The sequence below is a fragment of the Pteropus vampyrus genome, unplaced genomic scaffold (genome assembly GCF_000151845.1).
Source record: "Pteropus vampyrus isolate Shadow unplaced genomic scaffold, Pvam_2.0 Scaffold30, whole genome shotgun sequence".
Lineage (NCBI taxonomy): Eukaryota > Metazoa > Chordata > Mammalia > Chiroptera > Pteropodidae > Pteropus > Pteropus vampyrus.
In genome coordinates this window covers 10408880-10434627 of record NW_011888811.1, presented here as the reverse complement: position 1 = coordinate 10434627, position 25748 = coordinate 10408880, and the positions used below count along the sequence as shown (strand labels likewise).

General features: G+C 36.5%; 1 protein-coding gene across 6 annotated transcripts in view; it reads left to right on the top strand.

The window, feature by feature from the left end:
- The window catches only part of SGCD (sarcoglycan delta), a 1401159-nt gene that overhangs the window by 892792 nt on the left and 482619 nt on the right, over positions 1–25748 (top strand). For all 6 annotated transcript variants that reach the window (XM_023528634.1, XM_023528637.1, XM_023528635.1 and 3 more), the window contains one exon: positions 6802–6916. In XM_023528634.1, coding sequence (XP_023384402.1) covers positions 6833–6916 — 84 coding nt within the window. In that variant the 5' untranslated portion in view covers positions 6802–6832. The remainder of the gene's footprint in view (positions 1–6801; positions 6917–25748) is intronic.

Sequence of the window (25748 nt, the reverse complement as noted above, 5' to 3'; positions counted from 1 at the left end):
AGGTGGGTTTAGAGAAATCCTGAATAGTGCTGTACTTTGGGCTCAGCAATAGCAGAAGCTAGAAGAGCTTCTAGTTCCGAAGGAGTGGGGCGGGGCGGGCAGAGGAATAAGCAGCCTCACCCCACTCCTCTCTTGCTCGCTGACCTCCTGCTAACACCCTGTATTAACCAAACCTATCCAAGTGTTGAGGGCAACCAGGAGGCCCACATAGATCATCATCCAGGACACCGGGACCAATACAGAAGGCAGGAGTCAATATGCAAGGGCGTATGGAGGAAAGTCGTGGCTCTATTCGCTTAATTGTTTATGAATTTACTTAATTGTTTATGAAATTAAGATCTTTAGAATCAGGAAGCCGGAGGATATTTCACACGTCTAGGCTTGGGACATTCTAGAAATCACACAGCCTACTCAAGTGGTAGAAAGGACTAGAATTGATCTCCTAGCTCTAACTGCAAATCTTAAACTATGCTGCAACAACTGTCATTGAACTTCACGTCATCTTTATTAAATGCGTGGCTGTGAGTGATGCACTCTATTCCTTTAACCATTCTTCAAAGTGGCGTACTTGTTATTAATGGTTTCAAGAAGCAGCATACTGTCTTAGGAAGGGAACGGGATTTGGAGTTTCCATCCCAGGTCTGCACCTTGTTTTAGTTTATGTGATGAGCACTGTGAGTCTCTTTTCCACCGTTACAGGAACGGCCATATCTGCCCTGCCTATTTCACAAGACTATTTGGAAGATCAAATAAAGTCATAAAAGAGCCTTATAAAAAGTCATGTGCTACAAAAAATTATGGTTGTTAATCATCAGAATATAATCATAAGTAAAGGCTCTGGGCTATGAATCTTTGTTAAAGAATAAAATATGTAAATTTCACCTACTTTTTGATACTCTGAATATCTACTCAGTACTTGAATTAATTAAGCTTTATATTTTAAAGAAATAACCAATTTTTAAGTATAAATTCTTTGAGATTAGATTTTAGGCAAATGAAAAAAAACTGGCCACAAAAAATTAAGATCTTAACCACTATGTATATATCATATGCGTTCTCTCCCAACTACACATTAAAAATAAACCCATTATACCTTTTGCTTCAAGAGGGATTATAATTTTTCAGGTTATAATAACCATTTTCATATAAATACTATTTATGAAATGTTTATAGAACTTTTTACTTTGTAAACTACAATGGAATAAACATCGAATAAATAAAATTTATAAAATACAAAAAAAGTATCTAAAGGAAAGTAGGAGTCACTAATAATCTCCCAACTCCAGAAAGAATCACTCCATATTTTTAAATATACACAGAAATGTTTTTCTTATAGAAAGGGAATCCATGGTTGCAAGATTTCCACTTAGTATACTGTAAACCTATTTTCTATGCCATTAAATATCTAAATAATTATAATGGTTATATGAGAATACCTTAATTTCTTTAGTCTCATACTGCTACATATATAGAGTTTGGTAAGTGTTTTTGATTATCAAGAAAAGGTGCCTGTTTTCTTAAGTACTCATCAAACCCTGGAGTTTGGTAGACAATCAGAAATTATATTTTTTTAATAAAGAAATCTTGAGCAAAATAATGTTTAGTAAATGTTTTGAATCGGTACGGTTCATTGCATTAAATTGGTGTACACATATTTTTAAATCTTTAATTTTTTTCACAAGTGTATCACAATAAGATACAATATTTACGTAAGGAATAAAACTATCTCAGAAAAGGAAATGTGTTAGTATCGTAAATAAACTAAACTTTTAAGATAATATGAAACTAGAAGGAAATAAATTTATTTTAACAGAGTTATATCAATGTTCAGATAAAGATCTGTTCCGGCATCACTTTTATACACTAATTTGAAATTCTTAAATAATTGATCTCTTTAGTTTTTTTTAATAAAACTCCACTTCCGATATTTTATTCCATCATTTCTTTTAATGAACTAATAAAGTACAAATGCATAGAAGTACATTTATTTGAAAATAGTTTTTATAGTCTCAAAGTTGTTTTTGTAATAATCATATAAATCAACAACTATAACAAATCAAATCCGATTATTTTTGCCTTCGGTTCATACAAGAGGCTATCTCTTAACGATATCTGCTTACTTTAACTACATTTCCTAAGATACACGTTTTACTTTAAGATTCTGGGAGAGAAATACATGAGCATTCTTGGTGTTAACATTTATCTTTAAGTAGTACATATGCTGTTAGTCTTTTACTAACAGTGAGCTTGATTTGAGATTAGTATTTCTTTGCCTCTTCTCTATTTGCACGAACCTTCGAATAACAAGGATTATGTTATCGTCTGAAGTCACCTCACTTGATATTTCCTGACACTTTTCTTCTAGCTTGTTTCTCCTATTCTTGCCTCTTCCTTCAGTTTCTTCTCTGTGATCAGAAATCGGCAAACTTTTTCTCTGAAGAGCCAGATAGTACATATTTTAGGCTTTGTGGACCATTAGCTTTCTCTTCACATAAGAGAGCAGCCATGGACTGTGTGTGAATGAATGGGTGTGGCTGTGTCCCAATAAAACCTTATTTGCAAACACAGAAGCATATTGGGTTTACCCTTGGGCCTTTCCTTAGATGTTAGCGTAATACATTCCTTTATTTTTATTTATGAACCCCTATACCTTTCTTTCTAGATCAATATTTCTGAAACTAAAGGAATCACTGCTCAAAGATCAAATATCGAAGTTTCTATCTTAACTTGAAGACACTTCCTGTCCATTTTACCACAGGGAGGACTAAAAAGCTCCTGAGAGGGATAGAGTGATAAAAACTTTATTTTTGCTTCTAATTCTGTAGTGAATATCTACCTTAGTATCACTTTGCTCTTTGTTAAGTTGTTGAATTTCTCAAATTCCACTCAACCAAACACCTTGATAATAATCATAGAACACATTTCTTAAGTGCTTACTATTTTCCAGGCCCAGTGCTAGGAACCATATCTTTGCATTCACAGTAAACCCAGAGGTATGTGCTTTTGTCTCTATTTTCTGGATGAGGAGACTGAGAGGTCAGTCAGTTGTCCAAGGGCACAAAGCTGATGAGTCGAAGCAGTAATACTAAGACTGGATGCCTTTGACACCAAAACCCATGCTCTTCTATGTTAACTTCTTAGCCATTGCTTATGCTTCCCTGTTCTATTGTAAAACAAGGAATAAATGACACAGAAGAGGTAGAGAAGCCACTGTATGTTTGTGGTATAGACATGAATGCTTTCCTCTGCTTTTCTTTTTCCTGAATGGCTTTTAATTTCGAATCACAACTGTGTGTTTCATTTCAAGCCCTCAGGCAAAGGAGTTTCATTATGTTTAAACTTTTTAATGTTTCTCAATATAGCAATTAATTAATTCATAAGCCACAAAGGAGTATGAAGATGTAACTTTTTAAAGTTACTATGCCAGCTTCCCAGTCTAGTACTGCTTGCTAAATTTAGTCAAATTTAGCCATTTGTTGTTAATTTCAAGTCAAGTTTAGGGTTTTCCCTTCTCTTCTGTTCGTTCCTGGAGTTAACTTTAAGTACCAGGTGCCTTAGCCTAGATTTTCTAGGACATGCAGTGTGCGACAAAACATACATGTTAATGATTAGCCCAGTGTGTAGTCCCAGGATGGTAAGAGAGAGAGAAAAAAGAAAAGTGAGCCAAGGAAGGAAACAAGCAAATAAAAGTCGGTAGATTACAGAACTGGCTGCGACTTGACAGACAAACACAGTTGGCTCCCTCCAATCATTGAAAGTTTGTCTACCCTTCCTGGTTTTGTCAAACAGCCTTTCTAGGCAACTGTTGGGGAAGCTGCATCTCATGTCTAATCAGCAGTGTTCTACTTGAGTCTGGAAGATGCAGAGCCTCTGTGATCTGGTGGCTTTGGGCTTGGAAGCCAGAGGTGCTAGAACTCTTTTTGATGCAGCTGCGATGGTGACCAGCCCTCACGTAGGGTGAGGCAGCGAGTTGATAGATGAGGCCATAACGATAGTGGCCCCAGCTTTCCATTGAACAAATGGCCAAGGACCAGGGAGGAGGTAGAGCTGAGTAAATCTGATGAGCATAAACCAAGTACTTAGCATTTGCAGGGAAGCTGCCAAGCTGTTTTTAGATTTAACTCTCTTAAAATTCCAGTTTCTGCTGAGATATAAAATCATCCTCTCAAGTCCTACCACAGCACCCATTACCATAATTCCCTGTTCATTTTGACTTTGAGGACTATTTAAACCTCCAGTTTATTCTCTCATCTGATGCCTTCTCCCTGCTCAGGGGATGGGATGATGTCTTCACTGTTTCCTCAAGTTGCTCTGGGTTTCTGGGAGATGACTCATATGCACATCAAAACACTGGCTTAGGGCAGATCCAAAATACTCTGCCTCCATAATTCCATGCAGGATGGACCAAAATTGCCTTCGGCTCTAAAATCCTTAAAAACTAAATCTTATTCTATAATCTTCTCACACACAAGGCTGGTGGGGAGTATGCAAGACAGGAGTTTGTTATCACATCAACATCTAATTGTCTTGTTTTTTTAAATGAACTTCCCTCCTCTGCTCAAGAGGTCCCTTTCTAGGTTTAGATAATGAGGAGTGAGGTGGGAATGTAACCAAGCTTCCTCTAAATTTTTTTCTGTCATAAGGTAGATTTCAGAGACTTTTAAACTTACTAGCCCATCATTTTAATGTATATTTTTTCTGTCAATGATTGTGACACACTTTCTCCAATTTTGAGAATGCTGGATCCCACTTTCCTGAGGATGAATCAAGAGGAAGTACTAAGGTAAAAGGAATTTAGGGCGATACTAAATGGTTAAGATATGCATATCATCTCACCACTTGTATGCAAATTGAGAAATGAGCCAGTGGGAGCGAAATCCACTCCTTTTGGAGTCCAGTCTTGAGGAACCAGGTCAGGGCTGATGCCTCTATAGGACCCCATCAGACCTCATGGAGAAGTCCTAGCTTGACGGTGTCCTTGACTCCCTCTGTCTCAGAGCCCAGACAGGCACTATAATTAACTGCACACGATTCTCTCCATAGGGTGATGTGTTCAGTCCTCGTCTATGTTTACTGTGCTTTTTCTACCCTGAAGACAAGGCCCGTTGGGTCTGAGGTGCCATACGGTGCTAGTGTAATGGCTTTTTTTCCCCTTTCATTTCTTACCTCGGGTACTACATTCCATTGACTCCTCATGCCGAGATTTACTCCTTTAGCATAAAGACATGACTGAGCATTACTCAACAACCTCTCAGAAGTAAGCATGAGCTGATTTCTGAGTTGGGAATCTATCCATACAGAAATCATTTACATTTTCTGCACGTCTGAACTTTGCCTGCCTTGGAGAATGGCAAGGAAGGAAAGCTAATAGAATTTGATAAAATAGCTCAAATGAGTCTATTTACAGTCTTGCAGCTTTTAGAGCTGAGAATTTAAATATAGCCACATCGTCACCCATAAATGTAAATGTATGTGTATTTGAGCAGAGAATGGGAGCTAAGAGTCATTTTTGGACTTGAGGTTCGATTTTCCTGTTGGAATAAATATTGAAGCTTAGGTTGACTGCATTGAAAATTCTATCAATTGTTGGACTGGCTTCTTATTCTCTTTTCGTTGGATTTTTAATCTACAGGCTGTGAATGTCAGTCTTTTTTTTTCTCTCTCTCTCTCTTCCTTTTCAGCATCGTTCCCCACTCCTGCCCCTGCAGCTCCCTTTGTGAAATGGCACTGAACCCTGGTGTCAGCATCATTGTTTTACAATGAGGGAGCTGCACTTCTGACTGTTTTCACCCTGCATCTGCCCATGCTGGAAATACCAAAAAGAAAGGCAGATATAGAAATGCCTCCCATTTATATTCATTTGGTATTTGGTTTTAGTACCAAATATGAATTGGTCTTGAATTTTATTTCCAAGTCAATATTGAACTGAAATGTCAGTCATTTGTAGAGGGCACATTTTAAGTAAGCAGTACCTTGCTGGTCTTTCCAATATCAAATCAAAACACATAGGCATCTGCAAGTGCATGTTGTGCACAAGACAATGTGCTAGGCTTTCCAAGTGACACAGATCTAGATACTATCGGTCCCAGCTCTCCAAGGTCTCATAAACTATTCAAAGAGGCAAGACATGTACAACTGTCTTTATAACTTCATAAATAAAGATTTTAATGATAAAGAAATAACTTTACTTAGTCCTCTGAAAAACTGACATGATTTCTATTAGTTGTTTTGTTGATTAATTACGATATGTGAGGACATTTGATAGGGCCTGAAATATAGTGATTGCTCAATATATTTTATATGCATGTTATTTACATGTATGCCTGTATATACACACATGTATATATAAAATGGATAATTGTAAAATATAAATTTTATAATTTGTATAATTGTAATGTGTGTATACATATATTTTTAATTCAAGAGACCTCACCAGAGAGTATATGCTTAAGAGTCAAATTGTAGTGATAGCAAGGACCTCAGGAGTTGAAGAGGAAAGGAATCTTTAAGGCTGTACTTTTGCAAGTTTCTTGGAAGTAACAAGACTTTAGTTGGGTCATTAATAATAATTTGCAATAAGGAGGGGCAGAAAAAATACTTGTTAGTGGACATTCTAAGTGGTGGTACACATCCCTTTATGTTCTCTCTGCTCTTTAATCTTGTTTTTCAACATTGCATGAAATAAAAACTCTTGAAAAAAGACCGAGATCGAATCTCTTTCAGAGGTAACTGTTTTATCCTCTAAGAAGAGTAGATGAATCTCATTTTAACACTTTTTTTTTTTTTTTTTTTTTACTTTAGGGTGTTATTTTTGTGTTGCCAAAAATGTAAGATGATGGAGCCCAGATGCTTCAATCTCTACTACATACTGCCTGGAAACCTGTTGATTTTTCTGGTTGAACACTTGAGCCTAGAGGTGCGTGAACTTGTAAGAGTGCCCTAGATCTGGATGGTATTGACAGTTGCCTTTTACTTGTGTATATAGGGTTTAGATACCTTTCAAATATTAGTCTCTAAAGATAAATACTTCAAACTGTTTGAAAGTTGCAGATAGGCTGCTTCAGGAAGAAATGCCATTATTTTCTCTAGTTTACTTACTGTTTGTTCTTTTTTTTTTTTTTTGTCTTAAGTATCTCTTGATTGTGAACATTTTAGTAATAGACATTTTTCAAAAGAAGGCAAAAAGTCTTTGTTTAGTCTGAAGAATTTTAGACCAGTGCATCTTGCACAGATTTTCTGGCAGATTTTCGGAAACAGCCAGAAAGAACGTTTCTGAGGGAGATGCTTACAGTATGCCGAGGCAGTATTTTTGTTGCTCTGTGACTTGGCTTTGCATGGAAAATGCCCCCTCAGTAATCTGCCCTTGGCATTGTCTTAATCTCTAAGACTCTATCTTCTCTTCCTCTTCCTGTGCCTGTTATTTGTATCGCCTTTTCGGGCTCTGGAACTTAATTGAAGTTTTCTTATTAGATGTACCTTGTCTCCATTAATATGTCACTTTAATATATCATTAAAAATAATACTGATTATTGCTTTATAAGGACATAAAGTAAACCACTTAAGAGAGACCGCAGTGTTTGCAGCTTTTCAGGGTGCGATGGTGAAGCTGAGTTTATCCAGAGCCTCCTTAGAGCAGACCTCTGTCAAATCTTTCATCTTTCAGACTGGACGAAGGGCCATGCCTAGCATTGCTGACTTAGTACATAAGGCCGAGGTGAAGTTCTGAGGAGGAATTTTTAGACAGTTTTGGATGTTCTCTGCACTTAGCGCTGTCATAACCTGCATGGTGAAGACAGTTCCGCCCCGCCAGTGATCCTATAATTTAAGAACTTTTCTCTGGCAGTGCCTTTTCCCTCTTCCCATTCTTCCCCCGCCCCTTACAACCCCCTTCCCTATCTTTCTGCATTCTGGCTTTTTTTTTTTTTTTTTTCCACTTCTTTCTCCACTCTTCTCTGATTTCTGAGTTTTGCTTCTCTCATTCTCAGGCCCGGCTTTCTCTCCAGCTCAGTGTCTCCACAGACACCTGGCTCTCACGGAACACACACTCCAGTCGCCCTCACTGCTTTGTTTCCCCTCCGTTCTCGTGCCAGGTTTATATTTCAGAGGACCCTTCCCTGACTTCTTTTCCTAACTGACTTTCTGCATTTGCTTCCTTGTTACTCTCTCTCGTGGTGTTCAGTATTCTCATAGTGCCCTGTGATTTTCCTTCTCGTCACTTACAGTAATTTGTAATTATGCGTTTGGTTATTTGTTTAATGTTGTTGTTCTACACTGGATTTCAAGCTTCATGATGGCAGAACTGTCAGTTTTCTCCGTGTATTCCCTAGCAGCTTCCACAGGGCTTTCTTCATGGTAAGTGATGATAGATCTTTGTTGGATACATGGATGGATGCATGCATGGATGGTAGATGGGTGAATGTGTAGGTGAACGGGTGGATGATGGATAGCTTCTTTTGATTGATTTCAGGGTTGCAGTATGGTGACATGTTTACCACAGTACATGGGCTTGATTATCAGCTCTATTTCTTAGCTGTGTGACCTTGAGCAAGTGCCTTAAGTTCGCTTTGTCTCAGAGAAATAGGAAAAATCCATACATGATAGGATGATTTTGAGGAACAAATGAGATCATTCATATCAAACGTTTAACAAAGCAGCTAGCACAAAGTAAATTATTAAATGGTAACTGGGATAAAATAAGACCATCGGTTTTTCCTATCTTGTTAGAAAAAGTAAATACTCTTAAGTATTAGGCTAATGTAGGCCAATATTATTATTTCAATTTGCAACATAATTTTGGGAGATAAGATTGAGCCAATTAGATCATTTATTAACTTCCTGGTTGAATATACAACTTAATTTCCATCCTCTATTAAGTGTTACCACCCTGAGTGACTGCGTAAGCTCCAATTAAAACTTGAACTTTTTCCTCACTGAAACTGTGTTCCCTGACAAGTGAAGTAATGTCGTGCCTCCTAAAAGGCTCACAACGCACTCGTTTTACTTTTTAAAGTTAAAGAAAAGCCAATACATCTTGTGTGTGCTATTAAGAAAAAGAAATCTACTTGATTTTATTTGTTCAACCTAATAATCCTTGTAGAGAGCTTCACTCTCCCATTTGACAGATTAGAAAACCAGGCCTGGACTAATTAAGTGAAATGCCAAGTCACTACAACAGAGATTTATTGAACACCTGTTCTGTGCCAGGTGGTCTGGGAGCTGAAAAGAGGAACAAGGCTGGGGCTCAGCTCTCAAGGAGTTGAGGTTCAGCAAGAAGAAATATACACATGTCATTAGCAGTCACAGGGCTGCTGACCAGGAGTCTTTCCCACTGCTGTCTGCACACCCTGGAGGTGATGAGTACATTAATGGAGGAAGCGAGGCTCAGGGCTCCCATCCTTGTCCTTAGGAATCAAAATGGCTGACAAGAGAAACATCTGATCCTGAGGCCCAATAAAGAACTTCCCAAGCATGACAACAGTTCCTAAAATGCTGAGGCTCTCCTACTTTCTCACTGTCAAAACGTGAAAACTAATTGCCCCCAGGCTCCCTGATTATCTGCAACCCAGCTGCTGCTTTGACCACTTGAAAAATAAACAGGCTTCCTCAGAAGAGGTTTGTTTACAGAAAACAGTGAAATTATTGCTGAGTAGCCACTGGCTTACTTACCGCATGCTCCTCTTGGGCCCCTGTTGCTGTAGGATCCTGGGTAGGTTGCTAGCAGTCTTTTTGTCACATTTTCTCCTTTATATAACCACACATCTTGTGCACTTTTGTTCTTGGGGTAGAAAGGCAATAATTATTATTATTTGAGCTTCTGCAAATCACTTAAACTCATTGAACTTAATTTCTTCATCCGTACAATGGAAATAATAGCAATCTTAAGACCCATTTCAAAAGGTTGTTAACAGATGTATATTCTTGGTGGAAGAGGACAAACTAGATACAAGCAGATCACTATAAAATGCCAGGTAGTGAGAAGTGCTGTGAAGAAAAAGAAGGGGCCGGAGAGGAGAACGGTCAGGTGCTCGCTATCTCAGAGAGGGTAAACAGAAGGTCGCCGGAGACAGCAGCATATCAGCATGTGAGTTTCGGGGGAAAGTGTCCAAAGTGAACTAATAGCATGTGAGCCTGTGCAAAGGACCTGAGGTGGGAGTATATGTGGCTTGTTGGAAGAATAATAAGGAAGCCAGTATGGCTGGAGCTGAATGAACAAAGGAGAGTTGGTTAGTCACCAAGGGAAGCAGGAGGGTGGTGGTATTTCAGACCATATAGAACCCTCTAGACCTCAGTAGCAATTATGAATTTTATTCTAAGTTAAGTGGAAAGCCATGGACAGCTATGGGCAGTAGTGCGCCATGATCTGATTGTCACTTGGAAAGAATTACTCTGCCTGCCCAGTGGGGAATGCACTAGGAGAGGGTGGAATGGAATGAGCAGTGGTGCTGTTTTTGAGATAGTCAACTCCGTGCAGTCTGATGGGAACCTAGCGTTTCCGAAGAGAGCTGAAGATGGACATAGGTATTGGCTAGTAAGTTTCACACAAGTGGATGGCCAGGAGTTTCACATCCAAGCCCTGGAGAATCATCACAAGCGAGGACTGTAGGAAGGGATAGTCACAAAGGAGGAGCCTGTTAGTGAAGCATCCATACATGACACATTATAGACACTGAGGATCCAATAAGACCCTCAGAGGTACCGTACTCTCTGCCATGATGTCAAGTAAGCATTCTTTTGGAGCCAATACACAAGTAAGCAAAATCTCTGAAATATGCTAAAATTGCCTAAAGTTTGAAACCAGAAGAAAGATGAATTTCTCTCTCAAAATGAAGATTTTATATGATTCTTAGAGATGGGGACTGAAAACAGGATGAGATCAATTACGGAAAATAAAGAATAGATTTTTTTTCACCCACCTGAGTTGTAGTGGGTACATTTTGATGCTGCTCTATATCAAAAGCCTTTGGCAGAGTTTCTTAGTATAGTGAGTACTCAGCAAACGTGACTACTTTGGTTCATGCAGCAGTAATGAAAGAGCGGCATGGCAGGGAGGTGACACCACTTCTCAGCACTCCCCCAGGAAGCCGGTGCTTTTGTTATAGTCAGAACTTCCAGAATTAGGTCTTATCGGTGTCCTCTTCCTCCAACTTCTGACAATCAAGTGGTGCCAGAATGCCTATTTGCAGTCTTCCTTGCTCCTCTGTAGCTACAGAGCCGTGTCAGGTAAAACAAATGAGAAGGAGGGGCGATGGAACATCAGTCACATCAGAAAAGTCATCATTTGTTAAGGCAGGCAGAGACCATCGCTTGGTCATCTTCCTGCCCTGGCTAAGCTCCAGGCCGTAATCACGTTCCATCTCCCCATAAATCCCCATGTGGCTTTTGCAGGAGAAGAAATTGCTGCTTTTCCATAGTCCTCCGCAATTGCTTTCTCTTTGCAGTGCTTGGAATTAGTACTTGGAAGAGCATGGGCATTTGTAAAACGTTGTCAGACATTATCTATCAGGTACTCTCTTAGGTCATTTCCAAGCTGGGGAATAACCTTCTACTTCCTCTGAGAATGAGTGGCCTGTCTTAGGATCTGTCTGATTTCTGTTGGCAAGATTTTTTTCTTAATTTAAAGGTTATATCTTTGTGACTTGGGCATTAGCAACAAAAATGTGTAATTCCCCAAGGAGGAAAATAGGAATGCCAAAGCATGTTAATCAAAGGTGTCCATATCCGCTGTTTTTACTTGTTACTTCAAGATTTAACTTAAAAACAAGACAGAGCATAGCATCAGTGCCATGCTAAGGGGGTACTTGAAGAACTAAAGGCATTTCAATTTCAATCGCTGGTGAGTTGGTTAATACATGTCTGTGGCACTCACTGTATTGGGTTAAGTGGATTCATCTACCATGTTCCTTGCTTAACTATGAGCCCCTTGATTTTGATCAATAGCTCTCAGCAGTACAGTCTTAGATTAAGATAAGGTCCAATTTAAGGCCTAGGATATATGAAGTGCAGTATGTTATCCTAGACTGAATCCTGGAATAGGACAAGAACAATAATTGACAAATTGGGGAAACCCAAGTTTTGTAGTTAAGGGTAACATTTCAATTAAAATTGCACCAATGTTAATTTCTTAGTCTTGTTGAATGTAATATGGTTATGTAAGATGTGAATATTAGGGGAAGCTGTGTGACAGGTATAGAGAAGCACACTATTTTATCTACACAACTATACTGTAAATCTAAAATTATTTCCAAAAAAAAAAAAGAATAAAAAATAGGTATAATATAAAGATGATCTGTGGATTTTCTTGTGCCTTTCAACTCATGCCCTGCTGGCAATGCCCCAGTGTACATACAATTCAATGAGAAGCATCTCTGGGAGAATAATGCTGATGGCCACTGCTACATGTTGCTAAGCCCGAGCCATAAGCCGTCAGTCACCCTGTGAGGTAGGTGCAAGTTGATCTGCTCTGCATGGATGAGGACATGAAGGCTTAGCGTAGGGGATAATTCCTCCCAAATCAGCGGTCAGTGAGAGTGGACTCATAATTGTAGCCCCTGGTCCTTGATGCACATAGCTGCTTCACCCAGGGAGTTGGGGCTCATTCCTTTCAGTCATGGTCCTGCCATTTGTTAACTCTTGGTAAAGTCTATACTCTGGTTCTCTTCCTTGTTTATAACATAAGGAGATTGCTTTCGATAATCCTTAAGGCTTCTTCCAGTTCCAAAATCCTCTGACTTGCTGACCTACCTTTAAAGTATTTTTTTTAATTGAAATGTTACCATTCAACTTTTCTTTCCAGTGGAATCCTTTCAAGACTTATGGAAATAACCTTTTGATCTGAAGGGGGCCTATGTGACGTTTGAGTTCTCATCCTCATCTTTTTTTTTTTTTTCTCTGAATAATCCTGCCAACTCCTTATATCTGGTGCAACATTTACCAATCCCATGAAGTATAAGCACTTGTAAAAGAAATTTTGTTTAAAAACATTTATTATAAATGCAGCAGTGATTTTTAGCATGTATTTATATTCATTTATTTTTAAGTCTTAGAACATATTATTGGCAGTACAGGAATGAAGAGAGAGTGACAGTGATAAGCTTTTCCAGAAGTAGTTGCACATCATATTTGTGAGAGTAAAATGACTATTATCTTAGCAAATTTTGTATGGAATAATCAGAAAAATACTTTTAATCCATGGGTTAACATGAATTTGATTCTATTTAAGTTTAAATATTACTTTAATAACTCATTAGCTATTTTAAAAATCTGATATAGGAAAATGTATATTAAGCAAAATGGAATTAACTAGTAATAAAAATTGAATTTCTGAATCCTGGAAGAAATTTAGCGAATGTGAATAGATTATTAGAATTTTGATATTCTTTGATTATAACCTACTTTATTACATAAAACCTAAATAGGACAAAAAAAAAACTGTGCACTTGCCAAAAAGATCATTTTCTGATATGCAGTCTAAAATCATTTTTAAATGTTTTTTTTACTAACTTTCTTTTCAAGATCTTGATGATAGCTATAGTGCTTCTATTCATTGGTGCATGCACAAATACACAAATACCAAATTAATACCATTTCTATTCTTGACAAAAATAAACGAAAGAGGCAAATAAGCACTTATTCATCTGAAAGGAATAAAATTGAAAAGGAAAATAATTGTCATTTTGTTAAATGCTGTTATATCCAGGAAAAAGAGGGTGAATAAACTCAGTAAGTACATAGGGATTTGTTTCAACAAACAGATTAAATTGATGTCTTTATACGTAATTGTTTTCATGTATAGAGTCATTTTGATTTCCCCCATTCCAATGCCCTTTTAACTAATTTTGATGTAGGAGAATCTTAGTAAAATCCTAAAATTTCCTAAACCATGTTAAATATCTAAATTTATTGCTTTTTCTTTAAATTAATGAAGTAATAATTTTTTATAGTTAACGTGACCTTTAATCATTATCCCTTTGATAGTATATTAAAAAAAAACTGTGTCTGTAGTTTTTTAATGATGATCAATCATATGGAAAATTAAGCTCTTTTTACTGCACCTTCAATTACTAGTTATGTGACTTTATAAAGTCAGGAAAACTTGTTGGTCCCGGTTTTCTTATGTATACAGTGAGCCTAATTACTCTTGGTGAATTTACATCAGAGGTTTAATGGATTTAAAAGCACATTGTAAAGTATATACAGCTGTATTCTGGACAGTTAAAACTGGTTAATCATTCAGTGTTTATTGAGTGCTTACTATATTGGCACTGTATTCATGGTACAACTGTGAGCAAGGCAAAAAACAACAAAAAACAAAAAACAAAAAAACAAAAGTGCCTGTACTCAGAGATTGAAATTCTAACTAGGGGAGACAACCAATGGGAAATCAAATAAGATACTTGTAGATAGAGATAAGAACTATAAAATGTAAAGGGTAATGGGTTGGCAGAGGAGAGAGGCCAACTTCAGATAAATGGTTGCAGAAAGCCTCTGAGAAGGTAAGCTTTGAGTTAAGAGCCAGCAATAAGGGAATCTAAGGGAAGGGCATTCCAGTGGAAGAACAAGCTAAGTTTAAGGAACAAACTGTAGGTCAGTGCAACTGGAGCACGATAAATTAAGGGGAAGAGAGACACAAGGTGGAACAAGAGATATAGGCAGACAATTTTCTGTTCATTTCCAATTATCCTCGTGGTTTCTGGAATGAGTCTGATACATTGGTGGGAGACTTTTGCAAGATTATTTCATTAAATGTTGACACTGGAAGGGAAACAAAAAGAGATATAGACAGGGGCCAGATCATACTGGGCCATCTATGCCTGCTTTTCTGGAGTCCTGCATAAGCTTTATGATTGTTCTAAGAATTGAAGTTATTTCATAAAAGTTCTAAGAAATTATTTCATAAAAGTTTCCAAGAGCAAAGTACAGAGATGATAATAGGCAGTTGGCTTTCTTGGTTTGTCTAAGAATTATTCTATAATATACTTCTTTCACAATAGACACAAAATTTAAGATAGAATCTATAGATGAAAGCAGAATACTCCTAGATAAACATGTGTCCTCTTCATAATTCATAGTCAGTTGATGATCTCAATCATTATTTCTGCTTCCTAAATATCTCTTTCATCTATCTCATTGTCTTTCTTCTTACTGCCAGTACTTTGGTTCAGGGCACCATCTTTTCTCTCCGGGACTAACACAACAGACTCCAAAGTTGCCCCTTGTAATCTGTCCTCCAAAAAGGCTTCTGAAAGTCCTTGGTCCTAGAATCAAATCCGATCATGTCACTGCCTTCTCCTTTCATCCATGCCCCTCTGCTCCAACTGCTTAAAACCCTTCGGTGTTTTCCCATCACTAAAGAAAGTCCAAATGTTTTTGCTTGGGATGTGAGACACTTCATTTCATTTTTTTTCTTCTTTCACCTACAAACTCATCACCATTGATTCCCAGAAGTTTCACACGTGCTTCCCTAAGTTGCATACTGTGCTCTTCCGACCCTCTCCCACACCTCTGTATATGCTGTTTCTTTTACATAGATTGTTTTGTGAATGTCCATTCATCTCTCAAACCTCAGTTTCTCTGTGTTTCCATAGCATTAGAGATCTGTTGAGACAACAGTAAAAATATTCATGTTATTTAGTTAACTTTTTGTTTTGCCAGCCAAAAACCATAAACCTCTCAAGGTCAAAGACCATGTCCTACTTATCTTTATAGCCATAGTACCTGGCACAGTGCTATCACAAAACAGGCTATTAAAAAATGCTTGGTGATGGGCAGCATTTTAGACCATGCTAGTATGTCTTTGACTTTGGCTAGGTTATGGAACTAACTCTTAAAAGCATGAAAGCACCTGTTCTGTGCACTGTTTTCTGTTTTATAATGCATTATGCTTTTGTTTTGTTTTGTTTTTTTTTACCTCTAAAAGGTAGATGGTGACTTCTATCCGGTAATGTTCGCCTACATACATGACTGACTGATAAAATGTGTTAAAAGAATAAGCACAGAGTTTAATGTGAACACAGTTGTCATTAATTGGTGGCAGTGACTGTTGTTACTAACAGCACTAATAATAATGCTATCAGGAGGAGAAACAAAGAATCGAGGAAGAGGTTTGTGCCCTTAAAACTTTGATTCTAGTTGGCAAAGCAAGATCTGTGTACACATTAACTAGCAACTACCTAACTTTGGATTAGTGAGTACCAGAATATTTTGAAATTTGGTTGTATAATAGCAATTCATAGAAGTAAAACACCACCACTACCCTCCAGGGATAAGGAGAGAAACGGCAATGCTAATGATAATGGGTGATGTTTATTGAGCTCATATTCCGTGCTAGGCTGTGCGCTCAGCTTTTACATGGATTATCTCATTGAATACTAGAGTAACCCTGTGGGTGGGGTGTTTCTCATATCCCTCTTTTATCGATGGAGTCTCAGAAGCTCAGAGAAGTTCAGTAATTCGCCCAACATCACAGTGTAGGACATGAAGGGAGCCAAGTTTCGAAACCCAGCATTCTGGCTGCATAATTCTAGTTTATAATCTCTTTGCTACCTATATTGCTTTTGTGAAAGTATCCTGGAGGAGATTAAGATTTGGCATAGGCCATAGATGTAAGAATCAAGATTGTCATTAAAAAATATGTAGGGCAGAGAAGAAGGGTTTTCCATGTGATTAGTGGGATAGATGTAGGTGGATGACTGGGATGGGCATAGCAGAGGAAGTAGCACGAGTCGAGTGGCTGTGTTAAAGATCAGTTCTGAGTAGGGCAAAGAGATCATATGAAGCAATAATGAAAATATGATTTTCAAACATTATTTCCTAGGCCCTTGTCATATTCCACCAAGATTCCTCTAGTATCTGGCTTTTCTATAAATGAAGAAGGCTGCATCGCCAATGATATTCTCAAAATTTTGAGGTCTTGCAAAAATAACACTACTGCGGTGACTTCCTACTGACCATCTCGTCAAATCACAGGCTCTGCTTCTGTCGTTGGACATGCCTTTTTGATCCACCCATATTTTTTACTATTGGTTTTGTCAGACAAGAGGTTTGTGATAATTCAGGTGTGAGACAAACTGAGAGAGGTGATTCAAAGTCTGAAATTTCAGAATTTCCAGAGTATTTTTAGTTTTAAAGGGCAGCACAATATGGGTTATGGTACATAAGGTGGGGGAAATGGGAAGAGCATGATCACAACAGTGAAGGACCCACCAATGGGACTTTATACATGCATTTGTGAGTAGTTGGGGCAAAAAATGTCAAAAACTTCATGTTTTCTCATCTGAAGATCTAGAAGGGCATTGAAAATGGTTGAGGTTATAAGAATGATATAGCTTTCACAGAGGGTGAAATGTAGGCAGGATATTATGGCTGAATATTGACTCTTAGGAGATGCCTATTGTCAAGGAGTTGGAGTAAGAGTTGAAAAGATCAAAAAGCGATTAGGTGAGCAAGAATAGTAAACCTATGAAGAGAGAGAAGTGAGTATTGGAAAAAGTTAGATTTAGTTATGAGAGGATGTATGAAATGAAGCAACTGTTTAAAAGCAGTTGAAGAGAAACTAATACATTCAATAATACCAACATAATTGGTAGCCTAGAATAGATTTTGTGGGTAAGTAGGGGATACACTATAAAAATAACCAAGAATACTTCAGGTGAATTATAATTAGGTTTAATTAGGCATATAATCCTGAATTTTCCTAATATATAGGCACTCTTACGGGCTTACTATGCATGCCAGTCAGTTCTGAATGTAGAGAAAAACAGTGGCAAAGTAAGTAGTATAAAATCAACTGAAGAAACAGAAAAAAAGTTGCAAATGCATCTGGCTCTTATTTTTTGAGAGCATTTTATTCAGAAAAAAAATATTTTGTGTATGTTAATGTCTGTCAAATCACCAACTATACTAGATTTTCACCACCAATATAGTCTTATTTCTGTTCTTCACACAGAGCCACTTATCCTCAATCATATCCTTGTCCTCTTGCAAAGAATATTATCCAAAAATGTAATAATTAACCTAGGAAAATGTATCATTCTAAGAGACTGTGATTCAGTGGAATATAAAACACAACAAGGAATTTTAATATGTCTTTTGAAAAATTAAAAAGCGAGTCAGCAAGTACTCTTGTAAGGAAGAAAAATGGAAATGTGCTCCAAATAAATTTACTCGGAAGTCATGGGCTCAGAAAGATATGCTGTTATTTAGACTTCCTATGAAGATCAATTAATATAATTTTGATGGTACTAATCAATAATGAGGAAACTAAATTAGGTTATATTTTAAGGATATAAAATTACTGTGCTCTCAATTGAAAGAGTAAAGATTTGTGTTCATCTCAAATGGACACATCGTGGCTAGTTTTCAATGGATTATTTGTCTTATTTTTGGAATAAGTTAAAAAAGTTACTTGACTGGCATCGAATAGGTAGAATTACTGCCCATTCCATCTTAACCACTTTTAGAAAGTCGGTCATGGTCCTTTTGCTTTCTCTTGGTTTTACCTTAGTGTGGTGGAGTAAGGAATTCAGTGAATAACCTTGATTCTGACGATAGTGGTGGGCCCAGGGTTTGGTGGCAGCATGGGTGAACCTACTGAATTCATAGACTTGAAGTGTCATTGTGCACTCTCCTATTTTATCAACTCCAGCCAGGCAAAACTGTTTAGTATGCTAGAGTCAATTCTAAGGAAAAAGTACATAGAATTACAGAGGCTTCGTTCAAATAGCAGTATATTATAGATATGAAGAATAGAAATAAAAATAAGGAATACCACCAAGAAAAACCTTTTGCCACTTTATTAATATGCCAGGAGATAATCTAGAAAAGACAAAAATTCTTTTATGCCATTTCATTTTTGAAATCCTAATTTCAATGTACTTCTAGTGTTTTGGTTATTTGCGATTGTTTTTTAAATAAATGATGTGTCCTATTTTGTTTATTTTGGTAGGGGAGGTGAAGAGTTCCATGTGTTTATTCTGTAAGACTCAGGAATAGCTTACCTGCAATATAAAGTAACAATTATTCTGACTGATTTCACAGACTGTTGTAAGTTTGGGGGCTTTCTTTATCCTATGTTGGAGGCTGCAAATGGTTCTAGCAATATCATTGTGATTATATGTGAAAAATGTTCATTAGTTTTTTTCACTCTGAATATGTCTGCCTCCAAAAAAATATTCTTTCTCCCACTCTTTTTTCTTTTTGCCTTCAGCTTGGCATAATTACAAGGTGACAAATTGTCAAGGATGAGGCTTTTAAAAAGGCTGGGACCTCTAGTTTTCTCTCTAAACAATGATCTATATTACAAACAGATGTTTGACTGCCAGCTCTAAAACAAATAAAAATGAATAAATTCTAGGTAATCTCTTCTAAATTGTGGAGATATTTAAAATGGAATACACCTTGATGGTCTGGAATGCAGTTTGGAGTCTATCTTATTGAGCCAGAGAAATAGGAAATCTAAGCTTCAGAAAACAATGCATCACTTCTGTTTTTATTGTACAGTTCAGTTTTGACAGATGTATATATGCATGAAATTACCACTACCAGTAGAGAGCATTTCCATCACCCCCAAAATATTGCTGAAGCCCTTTTTCAGTTCACTCCCTTTCCTCTAAACTCATCTCCTGATTCCAGGCACCTGGTCCTCTGCTTTTGTCACTGTAGATTAGTTTGATAGGGCAGTCCTTTTAAGTATTCAATATTTTTTCTATACAGGATATTGACCAATTTGACAAGAAATAGAGAAAAGCGATGACATTAAGGGTGGGGAGAGTTAGCGTGAATTATATATCACTTGTCTAAATAGTAACTAGGGAGAATGCTATTTTGATAATGCTTCAAGGGCATTAAGATGGATAGGGAAGATTTATAAGGAAATAGCTTACCCTGTTTTATTATAATGTCAGTTCATCACTGGCATGTCAAAAGCTTAGTTCTTTGAGTGTACTTTCAAAACAGGAATAGATGAATATGAAGGTGGTCATAGAAAATCCCTTCTACAAATTACAGAGATATGTATCTCTGTACAAATACAGTTCAGGTTAATTTTCTTTCACTCACTATATACATGGTACAAACACTGTAAGTGAATTTTTTAATGTAATTTTATCTATATAGATAAATGATAAATGATAAATGCATCCCATCAGAGCCTTGGTGGAGACAGCTAATATATGCAAAATACTTATCAAATGTCAGGCCACATACACATTTAACAAACAGTAATCATTATGACAGTTTGGTGGTATAGCAGAGGTCGGAGCCCGCACTTAACTGAATTTGTTAACAATTGTCAATATGTTCACATTTTTAGTAGTGTCTAAAATTTCACACTACTAATATTTCTCCAAAAGGTTCAATGCTCAGTCACTGTTTTCAAAAATGAGTACTTTAATGAAGGCCAAAGCTCAGCCTTAGGCTAATAAATGACACTTTCAGAATCAGAATAAAAAAGAAAATCTGTTGACATGTGAATGACAATACTGTTTCTCGCTATCATCATCACTTCCTTTTGGTGCTATTTTTAACACATATATAAGCATATGTAGTATAGACATTTCGTGTGATTTATTAGATGTTAACTCCTAACATTTTTATATGTACTTTTACACTTTAAATATGCATGTATATACAAATAGATTTTTTCAGACTTTCTTTTTTTTAAAATTAATTTATTTTTTATGGTGACATTGGTTAATGAAATCCAGTGTTTCAACTGTCTATTTTAACAGTAAGGCATATATATATTTACATTGTTTGTTCACCTCCCATAGTTACAAGATTTTTTTAACAAAAATGATTTTCTACTATACGTGCAGTCTTGTTTTTCTTTTTTTAATCTAACATACTGATACCATATTTTGAAATGGATATAGTAGTTATAGTCATTTCTTTATTGCTAAGCATTTAGATCATTTTCTTTTTTTCTATCATAAACAACACTTCAGTAAATCCTACTGCACATTCATAGTTGCATAATTATTGGATTTGGTACCTAAAAATATCATTGCTAAGAGAATACCTTAGGGTCAAATGATGTACATATCATAAAGCTTTTAACGAATATTTATGAATTGCCCTCCATAAATATTGTGTAATTTATTTTATCTCCTCCACCCCAGTGGAGGCATGTTGTAAGTTACTGATTTTTTTCATAAGTTACAACTTTTTTATATGCAACTGCAGTTGTTAAGCATGCACACATATAAAAAACACAGGAAGATATATTCTTTTTGAGAGAAGTAAATGATAAAGAAGATGCTGTGAATATTTAGTTTAGAACAGAAGCAACTTCCTTGGCACATGATCTAAAGAGTCAAAGATAATGTTCCTCAATTTTCACCTTTATGAATATATTCTATTCCTTCCCCCCAAAAGTATTTGCTAATAATTTTCTTAAACTACAAAGAAAGTTTCTTTAATCTGATTTAAAAAATGTATAAAAACTTTAGTATAGCAAATGTATATTTGCTATAGTTTATTTGTTTTTATACAAATAAACTATAGCAAATATAATATTAATGGTAAATTATTGAAGGCCTTTACCTTCGGATAGAGAAAGAGATAAGCATGCTAGCTATCACTGTTGCATTTAAGCATTGTGCTGTTTGGTCCTAGCCAGTACAATAATACAAAGTAGAAAACACAAACACTAGAAAATTAAAAATGAATTTGTCACTATTCATAGCATGACTGTAGATGCGAAAAAATAAAAAATCCATAGACAAGCTCTTATAATTAATAAGTGATTTTAGTAAGATTACTAGATACATAATCAATATATACTTCAGCCACAAACATTTAGAAAATGAATTTTTTAAAAGTACCATTTATAATACTATCAGAAAACATCTACTAATTAGAAATGCAACTAAGCAAAGAGATGCGTGATCTCACTGTTGAAAAGCACAAAACATTGTTGGGACAAATTAAGAGAGCCCTTAAAAAGTAGAAGGCTATACCATATTCATGGAATGGAAAATTTGTTGTAAAGATATTAATTCTCCTCAAATTGACCCATATGTTTGTCAAATAAAAACTAATCCACATTTAGATAAGGAAAGACTTTATTCAAAGGATTTATTAAAATAAGGAGAGGAAATGATTGTAGTAGGGCAAGGGGTGCTATTGCAATGGGGAGAATACCTCAGCCATAACATCTGAAAGCATCTCAAAGGTCAGGCAGAAAGGCCTTTTATTTTTATTTTTATTTTTTTAAAAAGTGAAAAATAAAGACAAGAAAGGACCAGATGTGAGTGAGTAGGGCAGGCATGTAAGGTGATGAAAGTAGCAATGTCAGACATTCAGGGAATGTTTCTCTTAGCGGTCAGTTGATGCTTGGGAGGGGGCCTTTGTTCTACTCTACATTCAAATGTTTGCTTAACCTTAAGAGCAAGTCAAACTCAAGGGTCTGAAGGAAGGAAAGAAGTTTGAATAACTATTTAATTAAGTCAAGTTATCAGGCATTTTGTCCAGATTTGTCAGTGAATACAAAGAGATCAGCTCATCATTTCTGAGACAAAGTATAGGAATTTGGAGGATCTGTGTCTGGATTTGTCATAGATTAACAAGGCGGGCATCTGTGAATCTCTAAGTCATGTGAGGAAGGGAAGCTCTTTGCAGTAAGCTCTTTCTTGGAACACAAAAGGATGAGGAGATTTCTTGACCTTTGCTGTTTTTAAATAGCCCAGAGCTTGGCTAAAATTCAACATTGTCAGTACAGTGAAATCCCAACAGATATTTTTGTGCAAATTGACAAACTGATTCTAAAATTTATATGGAAATGCAAAAAAATAAGTTAAGGCAATCATGAACAACAAACTAGAAGACTTAATATTACAAAATATCAAGATTTATTATAAAGCTACAGTAATTCAGACAGTAGAATATTGGCACAAGAGTAGAACAAATAGATAAAGAGAACAAGCGAGAAAATCTAGAAAACATATGGTCACCTGATTAATGACTGTGATTGACTGATTAAATTAATGGTCCTGATTCTTCATCCTTTCCTATACTTGTGTTTATTTGCAATGTGACTGCAGTTTCTCTCACCAAAGAGTCAGTCTGTTTCCTTCCCCCTTGATTCTGAGTTTGGCCATGTGACTTGTGTTGGCCAGTGAGATATTAACAAATATAACATATGCAGAGGCTAGAAAGAATGCTTACACATTTCACTTTGGCTTTTTTTCTCTTGGCCGTCAAGATGAGGACACATCCAGGCTAGCGCAGGAGACAGATATGGATATGAGAGCTATGTTACTCCAGTTGTCCCAGCTGAGGTCATCCTAGAGGTGGAAAACTAAAGTGTCTAGAAAAAAAAAACAACTTATATAAAAAGGCAAATATTTAAAGAATAAAAGAGGGAATTAAGGAAAAATGAACAGTTGAAATGGAATGAAATTTCAATAATACTTGATGTGACTTAGCAATGGACAGTATTTAAAGGGTCATAATGATTTTAAAAACCACATTTGGATTTAATTAAAACTGATGAAACTATTGAGAAAGAAAAAGGGGAAGTGAATGAGCGTAGAGACAGGGGTAGCTGTTAATATAAGAGTTAAATCCTCATCTTCTATAGTAGCAAATCAGTAGGTAATAGGTAAATATGAAAAATCAATAGATGTAGTTTTTATTGATTTTTGATTTTTATTGCTTTCCCTCGTATCAATTTTTTAGATTTTTATTGATTTCCCTCTCCCCATCTAAATATATGAGGTTCCCAGAAACATCTAAAATGTGGAGTGTTTTATTAATGAGGCTTCAGCCTATTCAAGTAGAAACAATACAGCTGGACTTGATGGCCACACTCCTTCAACTCCTTGAGTCCTTCTACTACAGCTAGTGTGCTACAGCCAAGAGTTTGTTATCTGCAAGTGGAAGACAAGGACCACCAGGAGAAGGACACAACTGATGTAGGACCACCAGCCCATAGTTGAGCTAGTTTGTCAAACACATAAAAGTGACCCAAAGCTGCCTTCAGTTGCCCTAAGCCTGAGATTGGGTTCTGAATCTCATTTATTTGGAAGGACTAATTATAAAAACAAATTCACAAAGTGTACTGGGTTTGAGATGAAGACTCCAATATTTTTATGTCCTATTATAAGCCTTCAAACAACCATTCAAGGAATGACTATTCTCCATGGATATTCGCTTTTTATATATATATTTTTAAATCACTCTCTCTGAATTTTCTCAAGTATAAAATATTTGTAATCTTAGTCTTTAGGTTTAAATCCTTCTACAGTGGTGGCAGTCAGACAGTAAAATTACTTACTTTATTATACTGTGTCCATTTCCTCTTCCTTTCACTTTTTTATATCCTCACTTTTCAGCTGTGGATTCCAATTATTTTTTTTTAAATTCATGTATTGATATTTTTTGCCCTTGATCAAAAACGAAGGCCTGCAGTCGTCTGATTTGTGTAAATTAACTTGAAGTTAAGGAAAATCCAACATCTGAGTTTCCCCAAGGAAAATTTGTTGGAAACACTGATTCCTTTTTAACAAATTTATAAAGGCCCTCTTTGGCAGGACCTCAACAAATGTCACCTATTTTGTGTGTCTTTTAAGAACTCAGTGGACTGGGATTTTTACAAACCAAAATAAAATAGCCATATCTCCCATGTGCTTTGTTTATTGTGTTTATTATTGCTGTATTCTAGAATGCACTCAGGACTTGGGGATGTTTTTGATCCGCACAAAACATTAGTGATTAAACAAGAAATAATGAAGTATGATAGAACCATCTACTTCTAAATTCTTCTAATTGGCCACTGTGATGACTACTATAGCCATTGGAGGGTTTTCTTGGCAAAAATATCTGTTTCCAAATTTGTGAGATATACTATACTTTTTCATTCATTTACAAATACTTACTGAGCACTTCCTATGCCAGGGCTTGTCCTAGGGAGTTGATTACAATCAAGGGAAACGTCTGGTGCAAAGTGAAAAGAAGATATAATTATGGGGTAACTGTGAAAGTTCTAAGGTATCAGGATTATGGTTGGTGGACCGGGGGGATGGTAAAAATGGACTGGTCATGGGAGTGAAAAATGATACTCTTATTGTCATGTGGCCTGTTATGTATTCAAGACACTGCTAAATCACTCTTCATCCCTACAGTTCAAGTACAGCTTTCTCTGAGATCTTCTCAAACTGCTTTGGAGAATGTGAAATCATCCTGTGGCTTAAATGCCCTATTAGTCTACGAAAGTATCTGTGGTGTTCTTTAAAACTCTATCTGGTTTTATGCTACTTTGGGGTAAATTGTTTTTTTGGTTCTGTTTTTTTTTTTTTCGTTTGGTTTCGTTTTTTGCCCCGAGTCATGCTCTGACTGGCTGCATAATACCCTCTCTGCCTGCTTATGCAGCCACCAGCTTTTCTTGGGAGTTCTCCTATCTCTGTAAACTAATATGCATTTGTCACATCTGCATGTTTCAGAGGTCCCCTTTTATATTAACCTAAAATCTCTACTCCTTGTCTCTCCTCTTCTCCATCCCAGTTGGGAATTTTTATCTAACCTAGTATAAATTGGAATTTATCGCTGGAATGGGGAGTCAGCCAGATCTGACCTTTACTCATCGAAAGTTTTCCCAAATCGATGGCCTTTGTTCATGAGTAATTTCTCTTCTCCCCTTGGAGAATGTGCTAGACTTTTGAAATTCAAAAGCCGAGAATTTACTTCTTTTTTTCTCTCCAGAAGTAATGTGTATAGAATGACATGACCAGTGCTTTAATGAAAGAAAGGGA